At 37.8% G+C, this 23,174-nt stretch overlaps 1 protein-coding gene across 2 annotated transcripts in view; it reads left to right on the forward strand.

Annotated features, from left to right (window-relative positions):
• The first annotated feature begins 476 nt into the window (after positions 1-476).
• Positions 477-23,174, forward strand: part of LOC106092071 (transcription factor AP-2-epsilon) — a 208,737-nt gene continuing 186,039 nt past the window's right edge. For both annotated transcript variants that reach the window (XM_059370632.1, XM_059370633.1), the window contains exon 1: positions 477-1,302. In XM_059370632.1, the coding sequence (XP_059226615.1) occupies positions 1,246-1,302 (57 nt within the window). In that variant the 5' untranslated portion in view covers positions 477-1,245. The remainder of the gene's footprint in view (positions 1,303-23,174) is intronic.

Here is a 23,174-nt window from a genome sequence, read left to right on the forward strand (position 1 = left end):
ACCAATAGTATTGCTCTTAAGGCAAGTTAAATTTAAGAGAATGGCTAAGTAGATTTCTATTTTTCGCTCTTAGAGCAATATTCTCGCTTTCCACAATTCCAAAGCTAAACAAAAACAATCCGGGCTCTCCCGTTTGGTATTACGTGAATCGGGAGAGTAATAAACTACTTTTTTCTCATCCTTTTTGATTGAAGCATATAACGAAAAAGCAACCACCACCACCACCACCATCAATAAAGACGGAATGGACGAATGTGTGAGAAAAGGTCGGTTGAGTTTTTTTTTTTATTTTCCAGCCCATGAGTCCGGGGTTCGTTCTGTCTGCCGGTTGTATACTAGCATGCGGCTATGTATTGATTTGTGTGTGTGCATGGGTGTGAGTGGTCGGCAGTCAACAAACATTTCAAACAGCATTTGCTTACATACCCTGAAGGTTTTAGTGTCCAACGAGAAAACTCAGCTTCAGTCGATAACTACCGTCTGTGGCTGCGCAAGGGCATTTCGGTCTCGGGTCGTTCCATCATCGCCATCGCATCTTTCCCGTGTCTGTTGAATCAGCAAAATAAAATCAAACAATACGAATCAGCTACAATAAACCAAATTTAAAAAACAGAATAGAAAGACTGATTTAAAAGCCCTCTTGGCATAAAAGCAAAGAATACGCCTGTGACAAAAAATAATCGCATGCTCCTCCACATTTCGCCGAAGGAGAAAATTAGCAAGACAACAAATACCTACCTATAAATCCACACCCTGTTTCAATTAACCTTGAAAAGGATTTTGAATAAAGTGAAAACGCGCCATTTCTATTAACTCGGATAGTCTAGTTCACACAAAGTTGCCTTAAACACATTTTCAATTTCCGTCTGAATAAGAAACAAAATATTAAAAAAAAAACAACAATCGTGTTAACAAAATTCAAATTCACAATTGTACCTGCTTTCTACTCCTCTCGGTTTCAATCATATTTCCGAAAAAGAAAACGAAATCAGCAACTGAATTACTGACACCGATTTGGCACTTGTCAGTAGTGGTGTGTTTAACTTGTTTATTTCCAGTATACAGATGTATTTCATTGCAAAATAATGTGTAGTGATAATTTGCATTCGTAGATACACACATACAAGTATTTACATACACATACGTACATAGCCATTTATTCATTAAGTGTATGAACTTACATTTGTTGTAGTTATTTTTGTAATTTTTACGATCAAGGAATCGAAGTGCAAGAAATTGACACAAATGCACATCCTACACCGTAGCAATGACCACCAGTTCGAGGATCAAAAATTTATGATGGTAAGTGTTTATTCACTTGACATCTACTCCCTGCAGTTCCACAATTATAGACCAAAAAACAAAAATGAATGGCATTGTGAAGCGCAAATTTTTTTTGGTCCGTGGGTGAGGTGTGAGTTAAGAAACCAAAAACCGACGGTAGTACATGTAAAAACGACATATGTATGGTTACATTTTGATTAAGATTACGCCAAATATGTAGAGTCAAAATTTGCCACTTTTAAAAGAGGCATAGTTGGAGTGAACAGTAATATAGAAAAGTTTGCACCATAGGTTAGACCGGCGCTCAAAAAGCAATGAGTCGATGCTATAAGCCAAATCAGGCACTAATTGCACAGCCATGGGTCCAAAGAAATCGAATCGTGAAGGCATATTATTTAAGAGCTATATCAGGATGTTGGAAATAATAACAAGTCACCATGGGCAAAATTTCATTCAAATCGGATAAAAAATATACTCTCTGAGTCCTGAAGAGAAACATCGATAGATCGGTTCATATGGTAACCTATGTGGCCCATACTGAGTACAGATGTAAGGGCGCTAATAATTCATAAAAAAAAACTGTAGAATTTTTCAGTCCGATTGCAATATTTAGTGTGCTTAGAGCAAACAAAGAGGCAGACTGACAGACACACACAGATGGACAGGTGGATCCGACTCGAGTGCTTCAAATATATAAAACTGATTCCACAAAAGAAGAAACCTCGTACATGCAAATAACAATTCGTTTTCCATAAAGGACATTTTCGTGATAAACTTATTCTTTTAAAAATGTTGGACTTTCTTACGATGAACATAATCTCTTGTGATAAATGCATGCAAAAATTTGTGACAAATACATTTTTTTACCTAAATAATACATTTCATGCTTGGTAAATAAAACTTTAATTTGGAGTTTAACTAATTATTACTTATTTATATGTAATTTAACATTACCGTGCTTGTTGTTGTTGTTAGTTATACTAACCACTTTACACTGACGGTTAAATCCGGGTTTATGGCTCACGGAACTTTTAAATATATAACATAAATAAATAAATAAATAAATATATATATATATATATATATATATATATATATATATATATATATATATATATATATATATATATATATATATATATATATATATATATATATATATATATACATTTAAATACCTAGAAAACAATGCATGTGCCTTACAAATTTGTGAATTGTTCTCGTGTGCATGGCGCCACACAACACTGACTGATTTTTACAATGCAATGATCACACAGCCAAAGAACAAAATAATAGAAAAAAATTATGTTGGAGCGAAACAATAAAAATAAAACTTCGAAATAAAAGGGTTTTGTTTGTTGTAAATGCTACAAACGTTTTATTTGTTTCAGTTTTGTATTGACTGTCTGACAACGTGGCGTCGTATTTTCCTATTTAGTCAATTTCGAAAATTTTCGACAAGTCAACTTCTTTTGTCGTAAGCAAGAAGATTTTGTTTATGCTAAAATTGCAGATAAGATTTCGGTTGTGATAAAATCATTGCCCAGCATAATTTAAATATCATTTACGTCAGGTTCACGTAAAGAAACGTTTATCCTAGTTTATTTATTTCACTTGCCATTTCTTACTCATTTTATATCTCGTGATTGAGCCTGTTTCAGTAATATCTTTTTGGGACGTGATAATACAGCGCAAGTTTGCATCCTCCGTCAATACTTTAACCTTTATCAAATTTCACCCTTATCATCATTGCAGAGTGCCAAGCTTATGCTATTTTGAAAGAAGTACCCACAAGCCTCTATTTAAATATCCTCGTGGAATTTCTCGCGAAGATCGGAGGATTTTACAATCATGGATGACTTTATGACATTTAACCATGTTTTGCCCAAAAAGAACCTTTTGACCATTATAAATAATACAAGTAGTTGTTTTTAAAATTTCATATTCTTTACTTATTCGATTTTTTATTTTATCATCAGAACTTTTTTATTTTAGTTTGTAGCACAGGCTATTATTTATAATAAGGTAAAAAAGGAAGAGAAATAGACCCATTGATAAGTATACCGATCGACTCAGAATGCATTTCTAATTCGATTTAGCTATGCCCGTTTGTCCATGTTAATTTGGGTACAAACTATAGGTTGCAATTTTCATCCAATCGTCTTCAAATTTAGTACATGCATGTTTTTCGGCGTAGAGACGAAGCCTATTGAAATTGGGAAAAATCGGTTCAGATTTAGATATAGCTCTCATATATATATTCGTCCGATTTGCAGCAATAATGCAATAAAATGGTCACTGGATTCTCTTGAAATAAGGTAGGAACTATTTTTTCTTGGCTCTCGAAATTACAAGTAAATTTCATGGAAATCGGTTCAGATTTAGATATAGTTCTCACATATATATATCGCCCGGTTTTCCTTCCTAGAGCTACTGCAAGCGCATTTACTGATCAATCTTCCCAAAATTCTGTACAACGCTTTCCTCGACGACCTTCACAATATCCATAAAGTTTGCTCGAAATCGGTTCAGATTTAGATATAGCTACCATGTATATGTTCGTCCGATTTTAAGAAATATTGCAATTGCTCATTTGTTAACCGATTCTCTTGAAATTGGCAGGAATGATTTTCTTATGACATTTAATATTACTAGTGAATTTAATAGAAATCGGTTCAGATTAATACAGCTGTCATGTATATATATCTCCCGATTTTCACACTTAGAGCCACTGCAACCGCATTTATTGACCAAAATTTTGTAAAACGCTTTCCTTGACGACTACCACAATATTTATTAAGTTTGGTCGAAATCGGTTCAGACCGATGTTACTGGTGAACCATAGAAATCGGTTCAGATTTAGATATAGCTGCCATGTATGTATATCGCCCGATTTTAACTTCAAGAGCCGGTGCAAGCGCATTTCTTAACCAATCTTTCCAAAATTGGCACAACGCTTTCCTCAATGCCCACCACATTATTTAAGAAGTTTGGTTAAAATCGGTGCAGATTTAGATGTAGCTTCCATATAGATGTTCGTCAAATTTTGGGTAATTTACAATAATGTTGTCATTTGTCAACCGTATTTATTACAGTTTGAACATGTTTGCTCGAAATTTGATACGGGTTGTTTAAAAACCCATCTGAAAACATCCGCCGAGATCCATCAAAATTGATTTAGAATTGGATATAGCTCACACTTTGTACCTATAGGGTAGATGTAGGGTATTAAAAAGTCGGCACCGCCTGACTTTTGCCTTTATTTTGAAAACGGCAAGATATGAAACATTTATCTTACTTTTGAAGCACATTGATATTTTTTATTCAACTTTAATTAATATTTTGAGTTTGCAATGATGAAAAAATATAAAAAAATTATTAAGGTTTTAAAGAAATTTTTGAAAATATTTTAGAAATATGACTTAATTGCGATGCTATTACTGCCTTTGCTATTTCTCATTTGTGCTGTTTCTGGTTTGTAATGGTGATGATATCCGCCGGAAAGGCATTGCAGGTGTTTTGGAGTGTAGTGTATTTTTCCCATATTTCGTTTTCCGGGATTATATGTATATTTATAGAAATTTTTAACACTTAGAATGTTTTGTCGTTTTAGAAAGTTTGTTATTGTTTGATTGGGTTGATAATCGATGTTTAAGTTATTTGGTTTAGTGTTCATATAAGATTTATTTTTCATTAGAACTTTACTCAGTCTATTTTGGGTTTGTTGTATAACTTTTATGTGACTTGACGTTATGAAGGCGTTATTCCATGTCATATGTATGATTCCCCAAGGGTAAAATATACTTGCTCCGTTACGGAAAGTGGTGCACAGTTGTTGACGTGGTACAGTGCGTAAGATGTTGCTCGAAGTTTCTTGTTAAACAACATTATGCAAGACTTCCAATTAAAATGTTTGTCAACGGTAATTCCTAAGTATTTCAACACTTTGATCACATTTTCCATAGCATAACTCGTAGGACGATTTATTGTCATCTGAACAGCTGTAGTTGTGGAATGAGATGCATGTATTTAAGATTTTTTGCTGTGATTGTCGAATGTGCATTATTTTTGATTTGTTTGCTTTAATAATCAGTCCATTATCGTGACACCACCTACCATAGTATTAAGCTCATCTTGTACAATTTTTGCTGCTTGTGAGTCACTAAAATAGCTGTGTCATATGCATAAGAAAACGCTTTACTTTTTTCATTGTATTAATCAACTCATTTACATATAATCAGTACAATATGGATCCAAGTTTTGAACATTGTGGAACACTATAGCTACAATGAATCTCTTTGATGTAATTTTCGGCAATTTAAACCATGTAGGATCTCCGGTCTAAGTAATTTTCGAACCATTTTAAGCATAGACCTCGAAGTCCGGTATTTTCCAAACTGTTAACAGGCTTATCAATGGGAATCGTTTAGAATAACTTGCTGAAATTTATGAAAAACACTATATAATTATTTATATATGTATTGCCCAAAAGTTCGTTTATATTTTTCCTCTTTGAACCCCGTTTTGATTCTTGTTAATAATATTATATTTCTGCAGAAAACTATTTACTCGCCTCATCACTTCTTCTAGTAACTTTTCCAAAATAGGCAGAAGTGAGATTGGTCTGCAGTTATTATAATCAGATTTTGTTCCGGACTTATATATACGGCGGACTATTGATATTTTAAAAACCGATGGAACTATTCCTTCATCTACGCTTGAGTTGACAAGTGAGGTTATGACTGTAATAAGTTTTCAACATTGTTCTTGATGTCGATAGGCCTTATATTATAAATTCCAGGGCCTTTAGTGGCATTTAGAGTCCTTAATATGTTGTATGAATTTCGGGTTATGTGTGGAGTGTGTAAGTGCTTTATGTACTATATTGATTACATTCTCTTTGAACTTTATTGCAAAGTTTTCTGTGACGGTTTCAATGTCTGTTGGATTAAAGCTTTTCGGTATTGCTTTGTCTATATCATCACTGCTCTTCCCTATTATTTAATTCATTAGACACCCTATTATTTAATTCATTCTCAAATTCTTTCAAATTTCAAATTTCATCGCGATGTCGGCGTAGGATATGACCCAACCAGGTCCGTTTTCTTTATCTGATTTTTACATCGACAGGGAAAGTGTTTGTTCCTATTTCCAATTCCCCATTTGAAATACGATTTGGTCAGAACATTGGAAGTATTTATCGCAGGCAGTGATTTATAAAAACATAGATTTTCCGGGTAGTCGCTTGTGTGAACTATATAATAAATGGATTTCACACTGTTGAAGATCCTGACTTTTGTAATATGTGAGATGTCACTATATCTCCAAACTTTGTTGAGTTTAAGAAAGGCACTTCTAGCCGCGTATGTTTGCTTCCGATCCTCCGTCCTTTGTTAATTTGCTGCCAAGATAGGAGAATGACATGGTCGTTTACAGTGAGCGGTGTCAAATTTATTGTTCCTATCCTCATCAATTTCGTTTTTGCTATGTTTATCTTCAGGCCTACTTTAGCAGTATTTTCATTCAGTCGTTCCAGTTTCGCCTTTATGTGCTCAAAGCGATGCGCTAAGAGGCATATGTCATTCGCATAGTCGATGTTTTCAAGGAAGTCGTTAATGCCCCAGCGTATGCCATAGGGTGCTTCAGCATGAGCTGCTTCTAATACGGGTTCTAACCAAATTAAAAATAGTGTCGTCGATAGGATGCAACCCTGCTTCACTCCTTTATCGATCTCGAAAGGTCGGCTCTCTTTTCCATTGAAGCGGACTGAGACTTCAGCGCTCCTTTACAGCTCCCTAATAAGTGTCAAGATCTTTTCAGGGATGCCCTTTTCAACAGCGTGCTCCACATTGAAGTTCCGGAAACTGTGTCAAACGCACGCTCGAAGTCGATGCGAAATATGAGAATATAAAAAAATGATTATTGAAAATGATTAACATTTATACATTATTGACACATTTAAATTCAAACCATCCGTTTGCTGTATTCAATTATAAGTTGTCGCTATATCTAGTTTATATTACGCCCTTTGTTGCATTCCTCTTTCACGTGCTATAAATAAATCATAAAGTGATTCAGGAAAATGGAAACTTTATAAATCACTTTGCAATATTATATACGTACAAATATTAATTATGTGAAGGACTTTCTCTTTTGCCGAATAATAATTATTAATGAATCTATTTGCCATAGAAATTATTTTTTAAATTTCCGTGAATTCTTTTTCAATGTTGCTGTATTACAATGTACATGGTGAGTGTTTCGTTTATTTATAGACTTTTTAGATTAGGTAATCAGAAATTTGTTGTCATACATACCGGCTGTGTTTTTTGGTGGCTCCTGATAATATTGCAGAAATACTGTCCCAGTCCCAGCGGTTCGACTTGGTTTACAACGAAATACCCGGCATTTTGTTAAAAAAAACGATTGTGGCAGAATTGACTGGTTGCAGAACGTTGGTGAGCAAGAATTGTAGAATTATTTTGTTTGATCTTGGGTGAAAAAAATCACAAAAAATTGCAAAATGACTGGAAAGATGTAATGTGCACAAATACTAGGATGAATTAAGGTATACATCAGCTGTGCTCTTCATTGCCTTCTGTCGATAAGCAAAACTCGATAACCGAATAACAAACAGCTGAGTTAACACCACGTACATCGTCAGGCAGATAACATTATTGAACCCGCCTAATGTTATGCTACAGATAATAGTCTAACATCTAATACTGAGGAGTGCGTTACGTAAAAACATTTAAATGAGTAATAAACGTTTGCTAAAAACGACATCCCCGGAACAAATTGAAAATATAAGCAAAAAACACCTGTCCAGCAGAAATATGAGTGAAAATAACAATCAAGATGTTTTCTGTTGGAATAAGCTGTGTAATCTTCTAGACGAAAAGCTTAAAGATGTAGCAAAAAAGGATGATTTAACAAACATTACAACGGAAATCGAAAAATTGAAACAGGAGAACACAAAACTGAAGGAAGATATCAACAAACTGAACAGCCGATTGGAAAACATCGATCGAAAGACTCGTATGGCCAATATTGTTGTCAGTGGCCTAGATTGTTCGACTACAATGGCCGCAAGAAATAAGTTTTATAAAATTTGTCAGAACGATTTAAATGTTGATGTAACAATCACACATACAAGGATGTTATCGTTAGGAAAGTCATTTATATTCACCATGGAGACATTCAATCAGTGCCAAAAGGTCTTAGCAGCAAAAGCAAAACTTACTGGCCAAAACATATTCATACACAAGGACTATACCGACTCCGAGCAGAATGTTAGATACAATCTTAGGCAATTGAGCAAGACGGTAACTAAAGTTAGAAAAGATGCTAAAGTCCGGCTTGGCGAGTTCTGTATTTTTATAAACGATAAACATTACGGCTGGACTAATGGAAAGATTCTGGCCCATTCAGAGAACGATGCAAAATTTCTCGGAGATATACTAGATGAAACTGAAAGTACCTTTGAGTTAACAACTAGAAACAAAATGAATTATAGTAATATAAGTAATAGTAATAAGAATAATCAGTAGCAATTCGATTCGTGCCGTATAATATCCTACAATGTAGCAAATCTTGAGAAGTCTATAAGTTTTGGAAGTTTTATGAAATATTTAAGCAACTTTGATATATTCTTTTTGTTTGAAACACATGTAATGCCGAATAAATCAGCGTCATTCGCATCACTTTTTCAGAATTATTGCATACATTGGGTCGATGCACGTAAGATACACAAGGCAGGCCGAGCAAGTGGGGGATGTTTGTTCGGATTTAGAAAGGATCTCAAGAGGAAATTTGATTTTAGATTCAGAAGTATAGGAGAGAACACGGTATTGTTGGCTAAGTTTGATGGAGATGTTGTTTATTTGATCCCTATGTATCTTAACTGTACAAACTGGAGGAACGATTTTGTGAAGCTTGAGACAATTATGAAAGACCTTGACCCAGCGAGGTTTATAATAACGGGTGATCTAAATGCGAGGATTGGACGTGAACAGACTCTGGACCCAATTTCTATAACTGAATTCTCGAATATTGCCGATCGCAGGCGCTCAAAGGATACTGTGACTAATGCTCAGGGGAGAACATTGCTGAATTTTGTGGAGGATTTTGGTGGCATCATCCTGAATGGCAGGACTACAGGAGATACTGACGGAGAATATAGCTTTTGTGGGGCAATGGGAAGTTCTGTCATTGACTATTTTATTTGCTCGTGGAATCTGCTGCAGTATGTACAAGAACTTACTATCCCTACAAAAATCTACTCCGATCATATGCCTGTATGCTTAGGGATGAGGATTCCAAGTATTGGGGCAGTTGGGAATGCAATAAGCCCATGGCGTAGAATGTATTGGGATGATAGATATTGCGCTAAATACAATATTAATCTCCGAAATTCGGTTGAGAGGCAACATCCGGACAATTCAAGTCCGATAAATGAGGGAGTCTTGTTGTTGACGAATATGATAAGGTCTGCTCGTCCAGATGTGGAGAATAGGAGAGTTTTCGAACCTACGCAGAGGTGGTTTGATTGGGCGTGTTATCGGCAAAGGAAACTTGTGCGCAAGTACTTCAGGAGGTATAAAGAGAGTCACAACGAGGAGAATAGGAGAATTTATTACTCTTCAAGGGCGAAATTTCGAAGACTGTGTGCGAGAAAGAAACTAGAGTACCACAATGACAATCTTGGACGCCTGGATAACGTTTCGAACTCCAAGGAATGGTGGGACTTGTCTAATTCCTTGCGAAAGCGCAACCCTGCCCCGCGAGGAAACCTGACCGCGGACGAGTTCCTAGCCCACTTTAGTGCGGCGTTTCGGGCACACTGTGAAACGGAGGCAATAAGTTGGTGTATGCCATACTTTATTAACCCTTTACTTGATTCCCCGTTCGAATTCTGCGAGCTTAATGCTGTAGTCGCGAATTTGAAGGACAACAAGACTCCAGGATTTGATGGTGTACCCTACGAGTTTTATAAACATGCACCCTACTGTTTTCTAGATCGCATGCTTGGACTTTTCAATAAGATTTTCATAACGGAGAGTATTCCTACTGCCTTTAGAACGTCAATTTTGTTACCGATACATAAAAAGGGAGACCCGAATACACCAGCAAACTACCGAGGCTTGTCGCTGATAAACTCTATGAGTAAGATTTTTTGCAATATTCTACTGAATCGACTTTCCGACTGGCTTGACTACAACAGTATATTAAATGAATTCCAGGCAGGATTCAGAAGGAACTATTCCACGGTGGATAACATATTTAACCTCGCCAACATTGTCCATATAAACAGGTTGAATAAGAAAACCACTTACGCTTTTTTTGTGGATTTTTCGACTGCGTTCGACACTATCCCTAGAAATAGTTTATTTTATAAACTGTCCTGTATGGGGATATCATCCAAGATAGTAAGGATTCTACGACTGTTATACGAAGGTACCGACAGCAAGATATGGGACGGTACGTATATGTCTGAGAGTTTCGTTATGGAAACTGGAGTGAAACAGGGGTGCGTACTAAGTCCTGTCCTATTTTCGCTTTACCTGAACGATCTGCCAGAAGTCCTACCTGGGGGTGTGAGAGTAGCGGGAACTACCATCAGAATATTGTTATATGCCGATGACATCGTTTTGCTATCAGATTGCCCAGATGGATTGCAAGGGATGATTGATACTTTGGAAGGGTATTGTGCTACATGGGGTCTAAGTGTTAATTTGCTTAAATCCAAGGTATTAGTATTCCGTAAATGTGCGAGAATTGCATCAGGCCTGAAGTGGATTTACCGGGGACAGGATATTGAGATTGTTAATAGTTATACGTATCTTGGACTAGAGATGACGTACAATTTATCGTTTAGGAAACACCTGGGGAAAAGACTAGCATCATCTAAGATAGCAGTTGCTTCTACTTGGTCAACTTATATAAGCAACCCACGTATTTCTAGAGAGAACAAACTGAAAATATTTGAGGCTTGTTGCAGGTCGATAATGTTTTACGCCGCCCAAGTCTGGGGCTTCGTCCGGTACGATGATGTTGAGAAATTATTGCGATTCTATGTCAAGAAACTGTTTTATTTGCCCAGCAACACACCCAATTATATGATCCATCTGGAGACTGGGATAAAGTCGATGTATGTTTCGACTCTGCAGATGCATCTCAAATACGTCGACAGGGTATTAAGACTAGGTCCCAATAGACTACCACGTATATTGGCGGAGGAGGTAATAAGATCAGGTACGTACTGGGCGGAGGAATGGACTACTTTATGTGATCACCTACGTTTCCATCCCTCAACGGTCAATGGACCTCTATGTAGGCATTGGCGGGAAATCACCAGACTTTTAGAGACATGTGAGAGATATGAATTTGAAAGTGGCGCGCATAGCTCTCAATTTCATGACCTGTACCCGAAATTAAATTACGATGGAAGTCTTTTGATGATGGGTGACCTTTCCACACGTGCAGTAGGCCTGATTATAAGGGCGAGAGGGGGCCTACTGGACCTAAATGCTAGGTGCTTCAAGAATCACACTGATGGAATTTGCACTATATGTAATTTGGATGCACCAGAAAACACCCTACATTTTATTGGGTGTTGTCCCATTTATAATGAATTTAGAACGATGTATTTTGGCAAAAGCTCACTAACAGAAATTGATGTATTACAAATATTAAACGGCACGAACTATTCTTTATTATATAACTTTTTAGAAACCTGTATTAAATATAGAAATATGTTACTGAATGAATTTAATTAGATATACACTCCACCAGCACAAAGTGTTGTATCGGAATGAATAATAGATGTATGTAAATATTAAGATTCAGAAATAACGGTTACAGCATTCACGCTAAACCAAATATAGATTAAAGTAGTATATACCGCATAAACATAATGTATAGACTATACTAAATAAAATCTATTAAAATAATAAAAAAAAAAAAAATAGACTTTTTAGATTTTTTTCTACCTCAAACAAAATTATTGTAGAAGCGTAGCACTTTCCGTGTATATAGTCTGTACATAACCGCGTTCCGACCAGTGCGGTCGAGTGACCATCCTTACTATAAACGAAGTGTCTTTACATAAAAAAAATGTTAATTTACGACTAAAGTTCAACAGCAAGAAGAAATGTTAAACAATCACAATAAAAATTAACCTCCCTATAGGTAGCTAAGAAATGTAAATAATATGTCAAGAAGTAAACACTTTGAAATGAGAGGTAAGATCGTTATATGGAAAGAAATAAAACGTTTGCAAAATCTTTGCAACACATCTGCCTAATAGCAGAAATGTTTTGCGTTACAGATACTGTGTATTATATACTTTCACTGTACAACGTTGGTAGTGAATTTGCCACTTTTTGATGATGATGGCTCGATAAGCTCACTTTTTTCGTGTAACTTTTTGTTACTGTAAACGGAACACCTGTAGCTTTGAAGAATTTTTGAATTTTCGCAAAAAAGATCCACCACAAACGAAGTTCCTTTAGGGCTTGGTTTTATATCAAAAAGCGAAAAATTCAATCATGCCTAACTATCAATTGTGGAGGGAAAAGATACAGAGTAAACTACTATAAAAACAGTACATCTGCAAAACGTTTTATTTTTAGCATATAGATGGTTAATACTATTTAAATATGTTAGTCCACAGTTCTATTATTAATAGTCAATAGTCATAATAGTAATAGTCAGTAATAGTCAAAACAAGTAAAAGCGTGCTAAGTTCGGCCGGGCCGAATCTTATATACCATGGATCGCATTTGTCGAGTTCTTTTCCCGGCATCTCTTCTTAGGCAAAAAAAAAAAGGATATAAGAAAAGATTTGCTCTGCTATTAGAGCGATATTAGGATATGGTCCGGTTTGGACCACCATTAAATTTTATTTATGTTGGAGACCTGTAAAATAGAGAGATCGATTTATATGTGAGCTGTATCGGGCTATAGACCGATTCAGACCATAATAAACACATATGTTAATGGTCATGAGAGAATCCGTCGTACAAAATTTCAGGCAAATCGGATAATAATTCCGACCTCTAGAGGCTCAAGAAGTCAAGATCCCATATCGGTTTATATGGCAGCTAAATCAGGTTATGAACCGACTTGTACTTTATTTGACATAGTTGTTGAAAGTAACAATAAAAAACGTCTTGCGAAATTTCAGCCAAATCGGTTAGGAATTGCGCCCTTTAGAAGCTCAAGAAGTTAAGTCCCCAGGTCTGTTTATATGACAGCTATATCAGTTTATGAACCAATTTGAACCATATTTGGCACAGTTGTTGGATATCATAGCCAAATACTACGTGCCAAAATTCATTCAAATTGGATAAGAATTGCGCCCTCTAGAGGCTCAAGAAGTCAAGATCCAAGATCGGTTTATATGACTGCTATATAAGGTTATGAACCGATTTGAACCATACTTGGCACAGTTGTTGGATATCATAACAAAACACGTCGTGCAAAATTTCATTCCATTCGGGTAAGAATTGCGCACTCTAGAGGCTGAAGAAGTCAAGACCCAAGATCGGTTTATATGGCAGCTATATCAGGTTATAAACCGATTTGAACCATACTTGGCAAAGTTGTTGGATATCATAACAAAACACGTCGTGCAAAATTTCATCCCAATCGGATAAGAATTGCGCACTCTAGAGGCTCAAGAAGTCAAGACCCAAGATCGGTTTATATGGCAGCTATATCAAAACATTGACCGATATGGCCCATTTACAATACCAACCGACCTACACTAATAAGAAGTATTTGTGCAAAATTTTAAGCGGCTAGCTTTACTCCTTCGGAAGTTAGCGTGCTTTCGACAGACAGACGGACGGACGGACGGACAGACGGACGGACATGGCTAGATCGACATAAAATTTCACGACGATCAAGAATATATGTACTTTATGGGGTCTCAGACGAATATTTCGAGTAGTTACAATCAGAATGACGAAATTAGTATACCCCCCATCTTATGGTGGTGGGTATAAAAATTAATTCATATTTTATAAGCTTTTCGAAGCCTTTCGGGTCGACGCAGTCCAAGTTAAGGGAGTGGGCGACGAATGCGCATGCAACATTGTGGAACAGGGAAACGGTCGATAGGACGGGAAAATCCTATGGGGCGATCAATATCGTGGGAAGACGAGGCTATTACTGAAAGGAAGCAAGAAGGAGGTCTGAATAGCTATTGGTATCACACATAGGACTACGAGCTCACTTATGTAAAAACGGTGCGGCAAGTGATAGCATGGGCATGCGGGGAGGGTTATGAGACGTTGGAGCATTTCCTTTGTCATTGTCCGGCTTTCGCGTCCAACAGATACCGGTACTTAGGGGGAGACAAAATATCAGACATGAACTAACTTAGGGGAGTGATATTGAAAACAATTATGGATTTTGTAAGTAGCACGGAATTCCTAACTTAAAATTTTCTTTTTAGAGGTTACTTTATAGTTTTTAGAGCGCACCACAATCCGATTACTGACTAAGGTGTATGTTCATAGTGGCATGGGGCGGATTAATATCTGCACCTTCTTTTCAACCTAACCTGTTGGAATTGTGCAGATAAGACCAATTGGTTTAGTCTTTGTTTCTATTTAAAAAAAATGCTTAGTAATACCCTTTAAAAAGTTTAGGCTGCCATTTTGTACTCAAAGTACATTAATGCCTTTCGATTGTCATACGAAATACAAATCTGTTGACTCATATCTTAATATGGCTCCGATATAAGCCTTTGTCCGATTTAACTTCTAAAAAGCAAAGCAAATAGGGAAAGGCAAAGGTCGGGTTCTGCCCACTATATAATACCCTAATTTTACAAATCTGAATTGGTTAATGCGGCTGTGGACTTCAGATGGGTAATAAATCAATCAGTGCCAAGCTTCGAGCAAATCTAAGCAAAATTGTTGCTGCGTTTTTGATTTTAGAACAAGAGGTAGATCCTTTACCTTAGGCGAAGCTTCTAAACAAAATTAGTTACTTTAAATAATGCTACGTTTATGGCTAACTTAAGATATGTTGAAGCTCAACGTTATATAGTTAGAATAAAGGAAAAACTTCGTAATATAAAGTATTTTGTTCGTAGTAAAAATGTCCCACAGGTTTATTTTTTTGCTCAAGTTTTAACTGATTTGACTGAAACTTGGCACAGAAACTTCTTGTCCGACTTCCAATATCAGAGCCAAGTATTATCCGAATTGGTCTATAAGCTGACATAGCCGCCATATAAACCGACACGGACTTGACATCTTGAACCCCTACACGCAAAAAAATAATTCGTTAGAAATAAAGGAAATTTTCGCCAAATAAACTTCTTTTCGAAAAAACGTTGGACTTTGTTTACGATAAAAGTATATGTTGTTGCGATAAATTCCTGCAAGAATTTGTGACAAATATAAAGCTTTTACCATGGCAATACCTTTCATTCTTAACATATATAATATGTTATTCGTCGTAAAAAAGCGGAAGTTTATTGGGATGTGTATTACACACAGCCCAAGGAATGTAATAAGATTACCAGAGCGGCAAAACGTGCCTTCTGGAAACTTTTCTGCGAACAGGTCGATAGCGTTAATGACGCCGCCAAGATAAAAAAGTTTCTCTCAAAAACCCATGTCCAAACTGAAACTTTAGTAGACGACATGGGAGTGAGAGCAGAGACAACGGAGGACATGTTGAGGCTTTTGATGAGAACACATTTTCCACGGGATACGCAGGGACTCACGGAGACACCGGAATCTTGGAATATTGACGTTGAATAAAAGTTTATAATTACGGAATTTATGGTGAAGGAATCTTTAGGGAGCTGCAAACCATGGCATAAATATAAGGGAGAAAATGGCACTGGGCACGCAACAGGGGGGCATTTTATCGCCACTCCTATGGGTGACTACCATAAATGACCTATTACGGATGCTGACTGAGGATGGATTTGAACCCGTCTGCAACGCAGACAATGTTATAATACTTCTAAGATATAAGAATCCGAACGAGCTATGCAGAAGATCCGAAAGGGATGGGAGCAGCTCCTACCATCGCGATATAATCGAGGCGACGACAGGAAACCTGGAAGGAAGGAAAAGAGGTGTGCGATCGTATACCTGAGATGAACCTTGAAGTCGAGTGCGAGTCACCTTAGTATTGCGATCTGGATGATCATGTTACATGGATGGATCAAAGTTAGAGGACAGAGTGGGCCTGGGGTTTACATTGAGAACCCAGGGACTGAGATCTGTTTTAGGCTATCTGACTATAATACGGTCCTGCAGGCGGAGATCCGGGTGATCACGGAATGCGTGAAGTGGTGTGGTGCCAATGCGAGGACGTCGAGTGTGAACATCTTTACCGGCAGTAAAATTTCCATAAGGGCAATAACAACCAGGAGGGTAAGGTCACGAACAGTCTTGCAGTGTAAGAAGGAGATTAACGCCTTCTCTGGGGATGGCAAAATCCGCATCGTTTGAGTGCCGGGCCATAACGTAGTAAGAGGAAATGGAAGGGCAGACGATTTGGCGGTGAAGGCCTTTCGGGTCGATGCATTGTGGAACAGCGTAACGGTCGGTAAGACGCCGAAAATCCTATGGGGGAATCAGGATCGTGAGAAGACGAGGCTATTACTGAAAGGAAGCAAGAAGGAGGTTTGTATAGCTATTGGAATCATTGCTTCAATGATTTTTGGCATTGGACATACCAGCAATTTTGCTCCTAAGGCGATACTTTAAAAATTATATCTTTCCGAATTAAAAATCCACACTAGACTCTTTGCTCAGTCAACATAAAAAAAATTGTTTATAAGAATGTGTCTATACCAGTGACGAGCACACTATTGCTATTATGTGCAAGCACATGGCCTTGCTAGAGATTATTTTCTTGTGTACGTGCCAGGATTGCTGAGTCTGAGTCGAGCAATTTTTTTTATTTTATAGTTAACATTTGATATGTTGAAGAGAATCGTTACACGATTATATTAACAGAAACAAGTAAAAGCGTGCTAAGTTCGGCCGGGCCGAATCTTATATACCCTCCACCATGGAGCGCAGTTGTCGAGTTCTTTTCCCGACATCTCTTCTTAGGCAAAAAGTGATATAAGAAAAGATTTGCTCTGCTATTGGAGCGATATAAAGATATGATCCGGTTTAGACCACAATTAAATTATATGTTGGAGACCTGTGTAGAATGTCAGCCAATTCGAGTAAGAATTGCGCCCTTTGGGGGCTCAAAAAGTAAAATAGAGAGATCGATTTATATGGGAGCTGTATCGGGCTATAAACAGATTTAGACCATAACAAAAACGTATGTTGATGGTCAAGAGAGGATCCATCGTACAAAATTTCAGGCAAATCGGATAATAATTGCGACTTCTAGAGGCTCAAGAAGTCAAGATCCCAGATCGGTTTATATGGCAGCTATATCAGGTTATGAACCGATTTAAACCTTATTTGACACAGTGGTTGAAAGAAAAAATAAAAAATAAAAAACGTCATGCAAAATTTCAGCCAAATCAGGTAGGAATTGCGCCCTCTAGAAGCTCAAGAAGTCAAGTCCCCAGATCTGTTTATATGACAGCTATATCAGTTTATGAGCCGATTTGAACCATTTTTGGCACACTTGTTGGATATCATAAAAAAAACATGTCGTGCAAAATTTCATTCCAATCTGATAAGAATTGCGCACTTTAGAGGCTTAAGAAGTCAAGACCCAAGATCGGTTTATATGGCAGCTATATCAGGTTATAGACCGATTAGGACCATACTTGGCACAGTTGTTAAATATCATAACAAAACAAGTCGTGCAAAATTTCATTATAATCGGGTAAGAATTGCGCACTCTAGAGGCTTAAGAAGTCAAGACCCAAGATCGGTTTAAATGGCAGCTATATCAGGTTATGGACCGATTAGGACCAAACTTGGCACAGTTGTTGAATATCATAACAAAACACGTCGTGCAAAATTTCATGCCAATCGGATAAGAATTGCGCACTTTAGAGGTTCAAGAATTCAAGACCCAAGATCGGTTTATATGGCAGCTATATCAGATTATGGACCGATTTGAACCATATTTAGCACAGTTGTTGGATATCATAACAGAACACGTCGTGCCAAAATTCATTCAAATCGGATAAGAATTGGGCTCTCTAGAGGCTCAAGAAGTCAAGACCCAAGATCGGTTTATATGGCAGCTATATCAGATTATGGACCGATTTGAACCATACTTAGCACAGTTGTTGGACATCATAACAAAACACGTCGTGCAAAATTTCGTGCCAATCGGATAAGAATTGGGCACTTTAGAGGCTCAAGAAGTCAAGACCCAAGATCGGTTTATATGGCAGCTATATCAAAACATGGACCGATATGGCCCATTTACAATACCAACCGACCTACACCAATAAGAAGTATTTGTGCAAAATTTCAAGCGGCTAGCTTTACTCCTTCGGAAGTTAGCGTGCTTTCGACAGACAGACGGACGGACGGACGGACGGACGGACGGACAGACGGACGGACATGGCTAGATCGACATAAAATTTCACGACGATCAAGAATATATATACTTTATGGGGTCTCAGACGAATATTTCGAGTAGTTACAAACAGAATGACGAAATTAGTATACCCCCCATCTTATGGTGGAGGGTATAAAAACACGGCGATAAAAGTATTTTGTTTGTCGTAAAGAAGGTCTAATTTTTATACCCACCACCGAAGGATGGGGGTATATTCATTTTGTCATTCCGTTTGCAACACATCGAAATATCCATTTCCGACCCTATAAAGTATATATATTCTTGATCAGCGTAAAAATCTAAGACGATCTAGCCATGTCCGTCCGTCTGTCCGTCTGTCTGTTGAAATCACGCTACAGTCTTTAAAAATAGAGATATTGAGCTGAAATTTTGCACAGATTCTTTTTTTGTCCATAAGCAGGTTAAGTTCGAAGATGGGTTATATCGGACTATATCTTGATATAGCCCCCATATAGACCGATCCGCCGATTTAGGGTCTTAGGCCCATAAAAGCCACATTTATTATCCGATTTTGTTGAAATTTGGGGCAGTGAGTTGTGTTAGGCCCTTCGACATCCTTCGTTAATTTGGCTCAGATCGGTCCAGATTTGGATATAGCTGCCATATAGACCGGTCCTCCGGTTTAGGGTCTTAGGCCCACTAAAGCCACATTTATTATCCGATTTTGATGAAATTCGGGACAGTGAGTTGTGTAAGGCACATCGACATCCCTCGTTAAATTGGTCCAGATCGGTTCAGATTTGGATATAGCTGCCATATAGACCGATCCTCCGATTTAGGGTCTTAGGCCCACAAAAGCCATACTTATTATCCGATTTTGATGAAATTCGGGACAGTGAATTGTGTAAGGCCCATCGACATCCTTCGTTAATTTGGCTCAGATCGGTCCAGATTTGGATATAGCCCCCATATAGACCGATCCGCCGATTTAGGGTCTTTGGCCCATAAAAGCCACATTTATTATCCGATTTTGATGAAATTTGGGACAGTGAGTTGTGTTAGGCCCCTGGACATCCTTTGTCAATTTGGACCAGATTGGTCCAGATTTGGATATAGCTGCCATATAGACCGATCCTCCGATTTAGGGTCTTAGGCCCATAAAAGCCACATTTATTATCCGAGTTTGCTGAAATTTGGGACAGTGAGTTGTGTTAGGCCCTTCGACATTCTTTGTCAATTTGGCTCAGATCGGTTCAGATTTGGATATAGGTGCCATATAGACCGATCCTCCGATTTAGGGTCTTAGGCCCAAAAAAGCCACATTTATTATCCGATTTTGCTGAAATTCGGGACAGTGAGTTGCGTTAAGCCCCTCAACATCCTTCGTTAATTTGGTTCTGATCGGGCCTGATTTGGATATAGCTGGCATATAGACCGATCATCCGATTTAGGGTCTTAGGCCCATAAAAGCCACATTTATTATCCGATTTTGCTGAAATTTGGGACTGTGAGTTGTGTTAGGCCCTTCGATATCCTTCGTCAATTTGGCTCAGATCGGTTCAGATTTGGATATAGCTGGCATATAGACCGATCCTCCGATTTAGGGTCTTAGGCCCATAAAAGCCACATTTATTATCCGATTTTGCTGAAATTTAGGACAGTAAATTGCGTTAGGCCCTTTTATATCCCTCATTAATTTGGCGCAGATCGGTTAAGATTTGGATATAGCTGCCATATAGACCGATCCCTCGATTTCAGGTTTTGGGCCCATTAAATGCTCATTTATTGTCCGATGTCACCGAAATTTGGGACAGTGAGTTAAGTTAAGCCCCTCGACATAATCCTGCAATATGCCATAGATCGGTTAAGATTTGGATATAGCTGCCATATAGACCGTTCTCTCGATTTAAGGTTTTGAGCCCATAAAAGCCGCATTTATTGTCCGATGTCGCCGAAATTTGGGACAGTGAGTTGTGATAAAACTTTCGATATTATTTTTCAATTTGGCTCAGATCGGTACAGATTTGGATATAGCTGCAATATAGACCGATCTCTTGATTTAAGGTTTTGTGGCCATAAAAGGCGCATTTATTGTCCGATTTCGCCGAAATTTGGGACAGTGAGTTGTGTTAGGCTCTTTGACATGTATCTGCAACTTGGTCGAAATCGCTCCAGACCGATATCTCGATGAAAAGCCTTGGCCCAATAAAAGGCGCTTTTATAATCCGATTTCACTGAAATTTGACACTGTGACTTATGCTAGGCTTTTCGACGTCCGTGTTGTTTATGGTTCAGAGCGGTTTATTTTTAGATATAGCTACTAAAAAGAGCAAAATTTTGTTTTAGACAGATGAACAATGACTTGTACTTATTAGTATTTGGTCGAAATCGGAACATATTTCTCTATAGCTGCTAGGGGTCATAAGGTATGCATTTTTCCCCGGATTTGGCTAAAGGTGGTTTATATATATACCCGAGGTGGTGGGTATCCAAAGTTCGGCCCAGCCGAACTTAACGCCTTTTTACTTGTTTTTTTTTTTTGCATGTTGAAGTCTCAAACAATGCCTCAAACAAAATTTTGCAATCATTAAGCTGATTGCAAAAGAAAAATTAACACAATTTAACAAACAAAAAGAAGAAAATACTCTCACTAGAATGACAAGAGGGCTAAAAGCCTGTATCGACTTCAGGCACGGAAAGAGGTGTTCGTTCAATCATTATCCTGTGTCTTCTCATCGCAATTGCGGGACAGTGACATAACAGGTGCCTGACCGTCTCCTCCTCGTCATCCCACGGCCTGCAAAAGTCTGCCCCTCCTTGCGCGACATCAAAAACCTGACTTAGCAATGACCAGTTTTCCATGTTTTCTCAACCTCAGGATAAGCGACGTCCTATTTCGAGAAATACTCTGCCACAGGAGCTTTGACACCCTACAATCTACAGTACCAGCCCACGCCTTATTCGCACAATCATTGTAGAATACTAACCTGACTTAGCAATGACCAGTTTTCCATGTTTTCTCAACCTCAGGATAAGCGACGTCCTATTTCGAGAAATACTCTGCCACAGGAGCTTTGACACCCTACAATCTACAGTACCAGCCCACGCCTTATTCGCGCAATCATTGTAGAATACTACCTCCCAACCAAGAAAAGTTATTTTATTTGAATTGCTTGTATCTTTTGTCTCTTTCATTTTCGCAGAGAGCGTGAGCGTACAGCGATATATCTCTCCTGTTGTTTTTTTATTAAGTGTTGGTGCCCCATCACTCAGTGTTGGTCAGCCATCAGTAAGCATTGGTACGGGGGGGTATGTGAGGATGAAAACTCTGAAATTGGCAGTTTTTCAAAAAAACACAGCACCAAAATTCGCCCGGCTAGAGATATATACTACTTCTATGGCGTATTAATTGTTTAATTATATATTGCGTGATACAGAACTTCCAATCCTAAAGTAAGAATTCAAATGGTTAAAAATAACCACTCAAACCCATTTTTTTCTCTTTACTTATAGCGCAATAAATAGAACACAACATCAAACAAAATCATAAGCGGGTTCCTTCGAAAATGGATGAGCTTACTTTGTATCTCTTTCCTTTTACTTTAGTTGACCATTACAGAACATTTTTTCCTCTAGCCGAACATAGAAGAGATTTCTGCGCTCCTTCTCCAGTCTCTGATACCCCATTTTGAGATGTTTTTCTCCACGTGGTCCCTTCATCGGAGTTTTGGTCTTTCATTTTTGCGTTTTCTATTATGGTCACCTTAAAAAGACTTCTTCGCTGGAGCTCTTCATGCATTCTGACAACATGACCTAGCCAACGCAACCAAGTATTTTGATGCGTTTAACTATGATATCGTGGTTCTTACGACGACTATATTCTCCATTATCGCTGACTGGTCCATATATTTTACGAACGATCTTTCCCTCAAACACCGCAAGTATACTCCAGGTAAACTAGTGTTATTTGTTTCGTTCACGGCGGTGCCGAGGTAGATTTTGTCTATCTCAAAGTTGTAGGTCCCAACTTTCTCAATTTCCTTTATATGCTCGGGTGTACAGGATGCTGTGGGATTTAATACCATCCACTTTTGTTGATTATCTTTCAATACCTTCAAAGGCTACAATTGCTTCTTCCGGTGACCAATCCATGATGTCAAAGTCGTGAGTGTAGGCGAGTAGCATATGTTCTCTTGAAAGTAGTGTACCATACCTATTCACTCCTACATCTCGTATAATCTTCACCAGCAGGATATGAAAGTGATCACACGATAGTCTGTCTCCCTGTCTGAAACCTTGTTTAGTATTAAATTTGGAGAAGTCTTTCCTATTTTAGCTGAGGAGCGTAAATCAGCAAGCGTTATCCAACGAAGTCGTATTAGTTTTTAGTTTTGCAGGCATACTAA

Source organism: Stomoxys calcitrans, chromosome 1, assembly GCF_963082655.1.
Source record: "Stomoxys calcitrans chromosome 1, idStoCalc2.1, whole genome shotgun sequence".
In the NCBI taxonomy this organism is placed as follows: Eukaryota; Metazoa; Arthropoda; class Insecta; order Diptera; family Muscidae; genus Stomoxys; species Stomoxys calcitrans.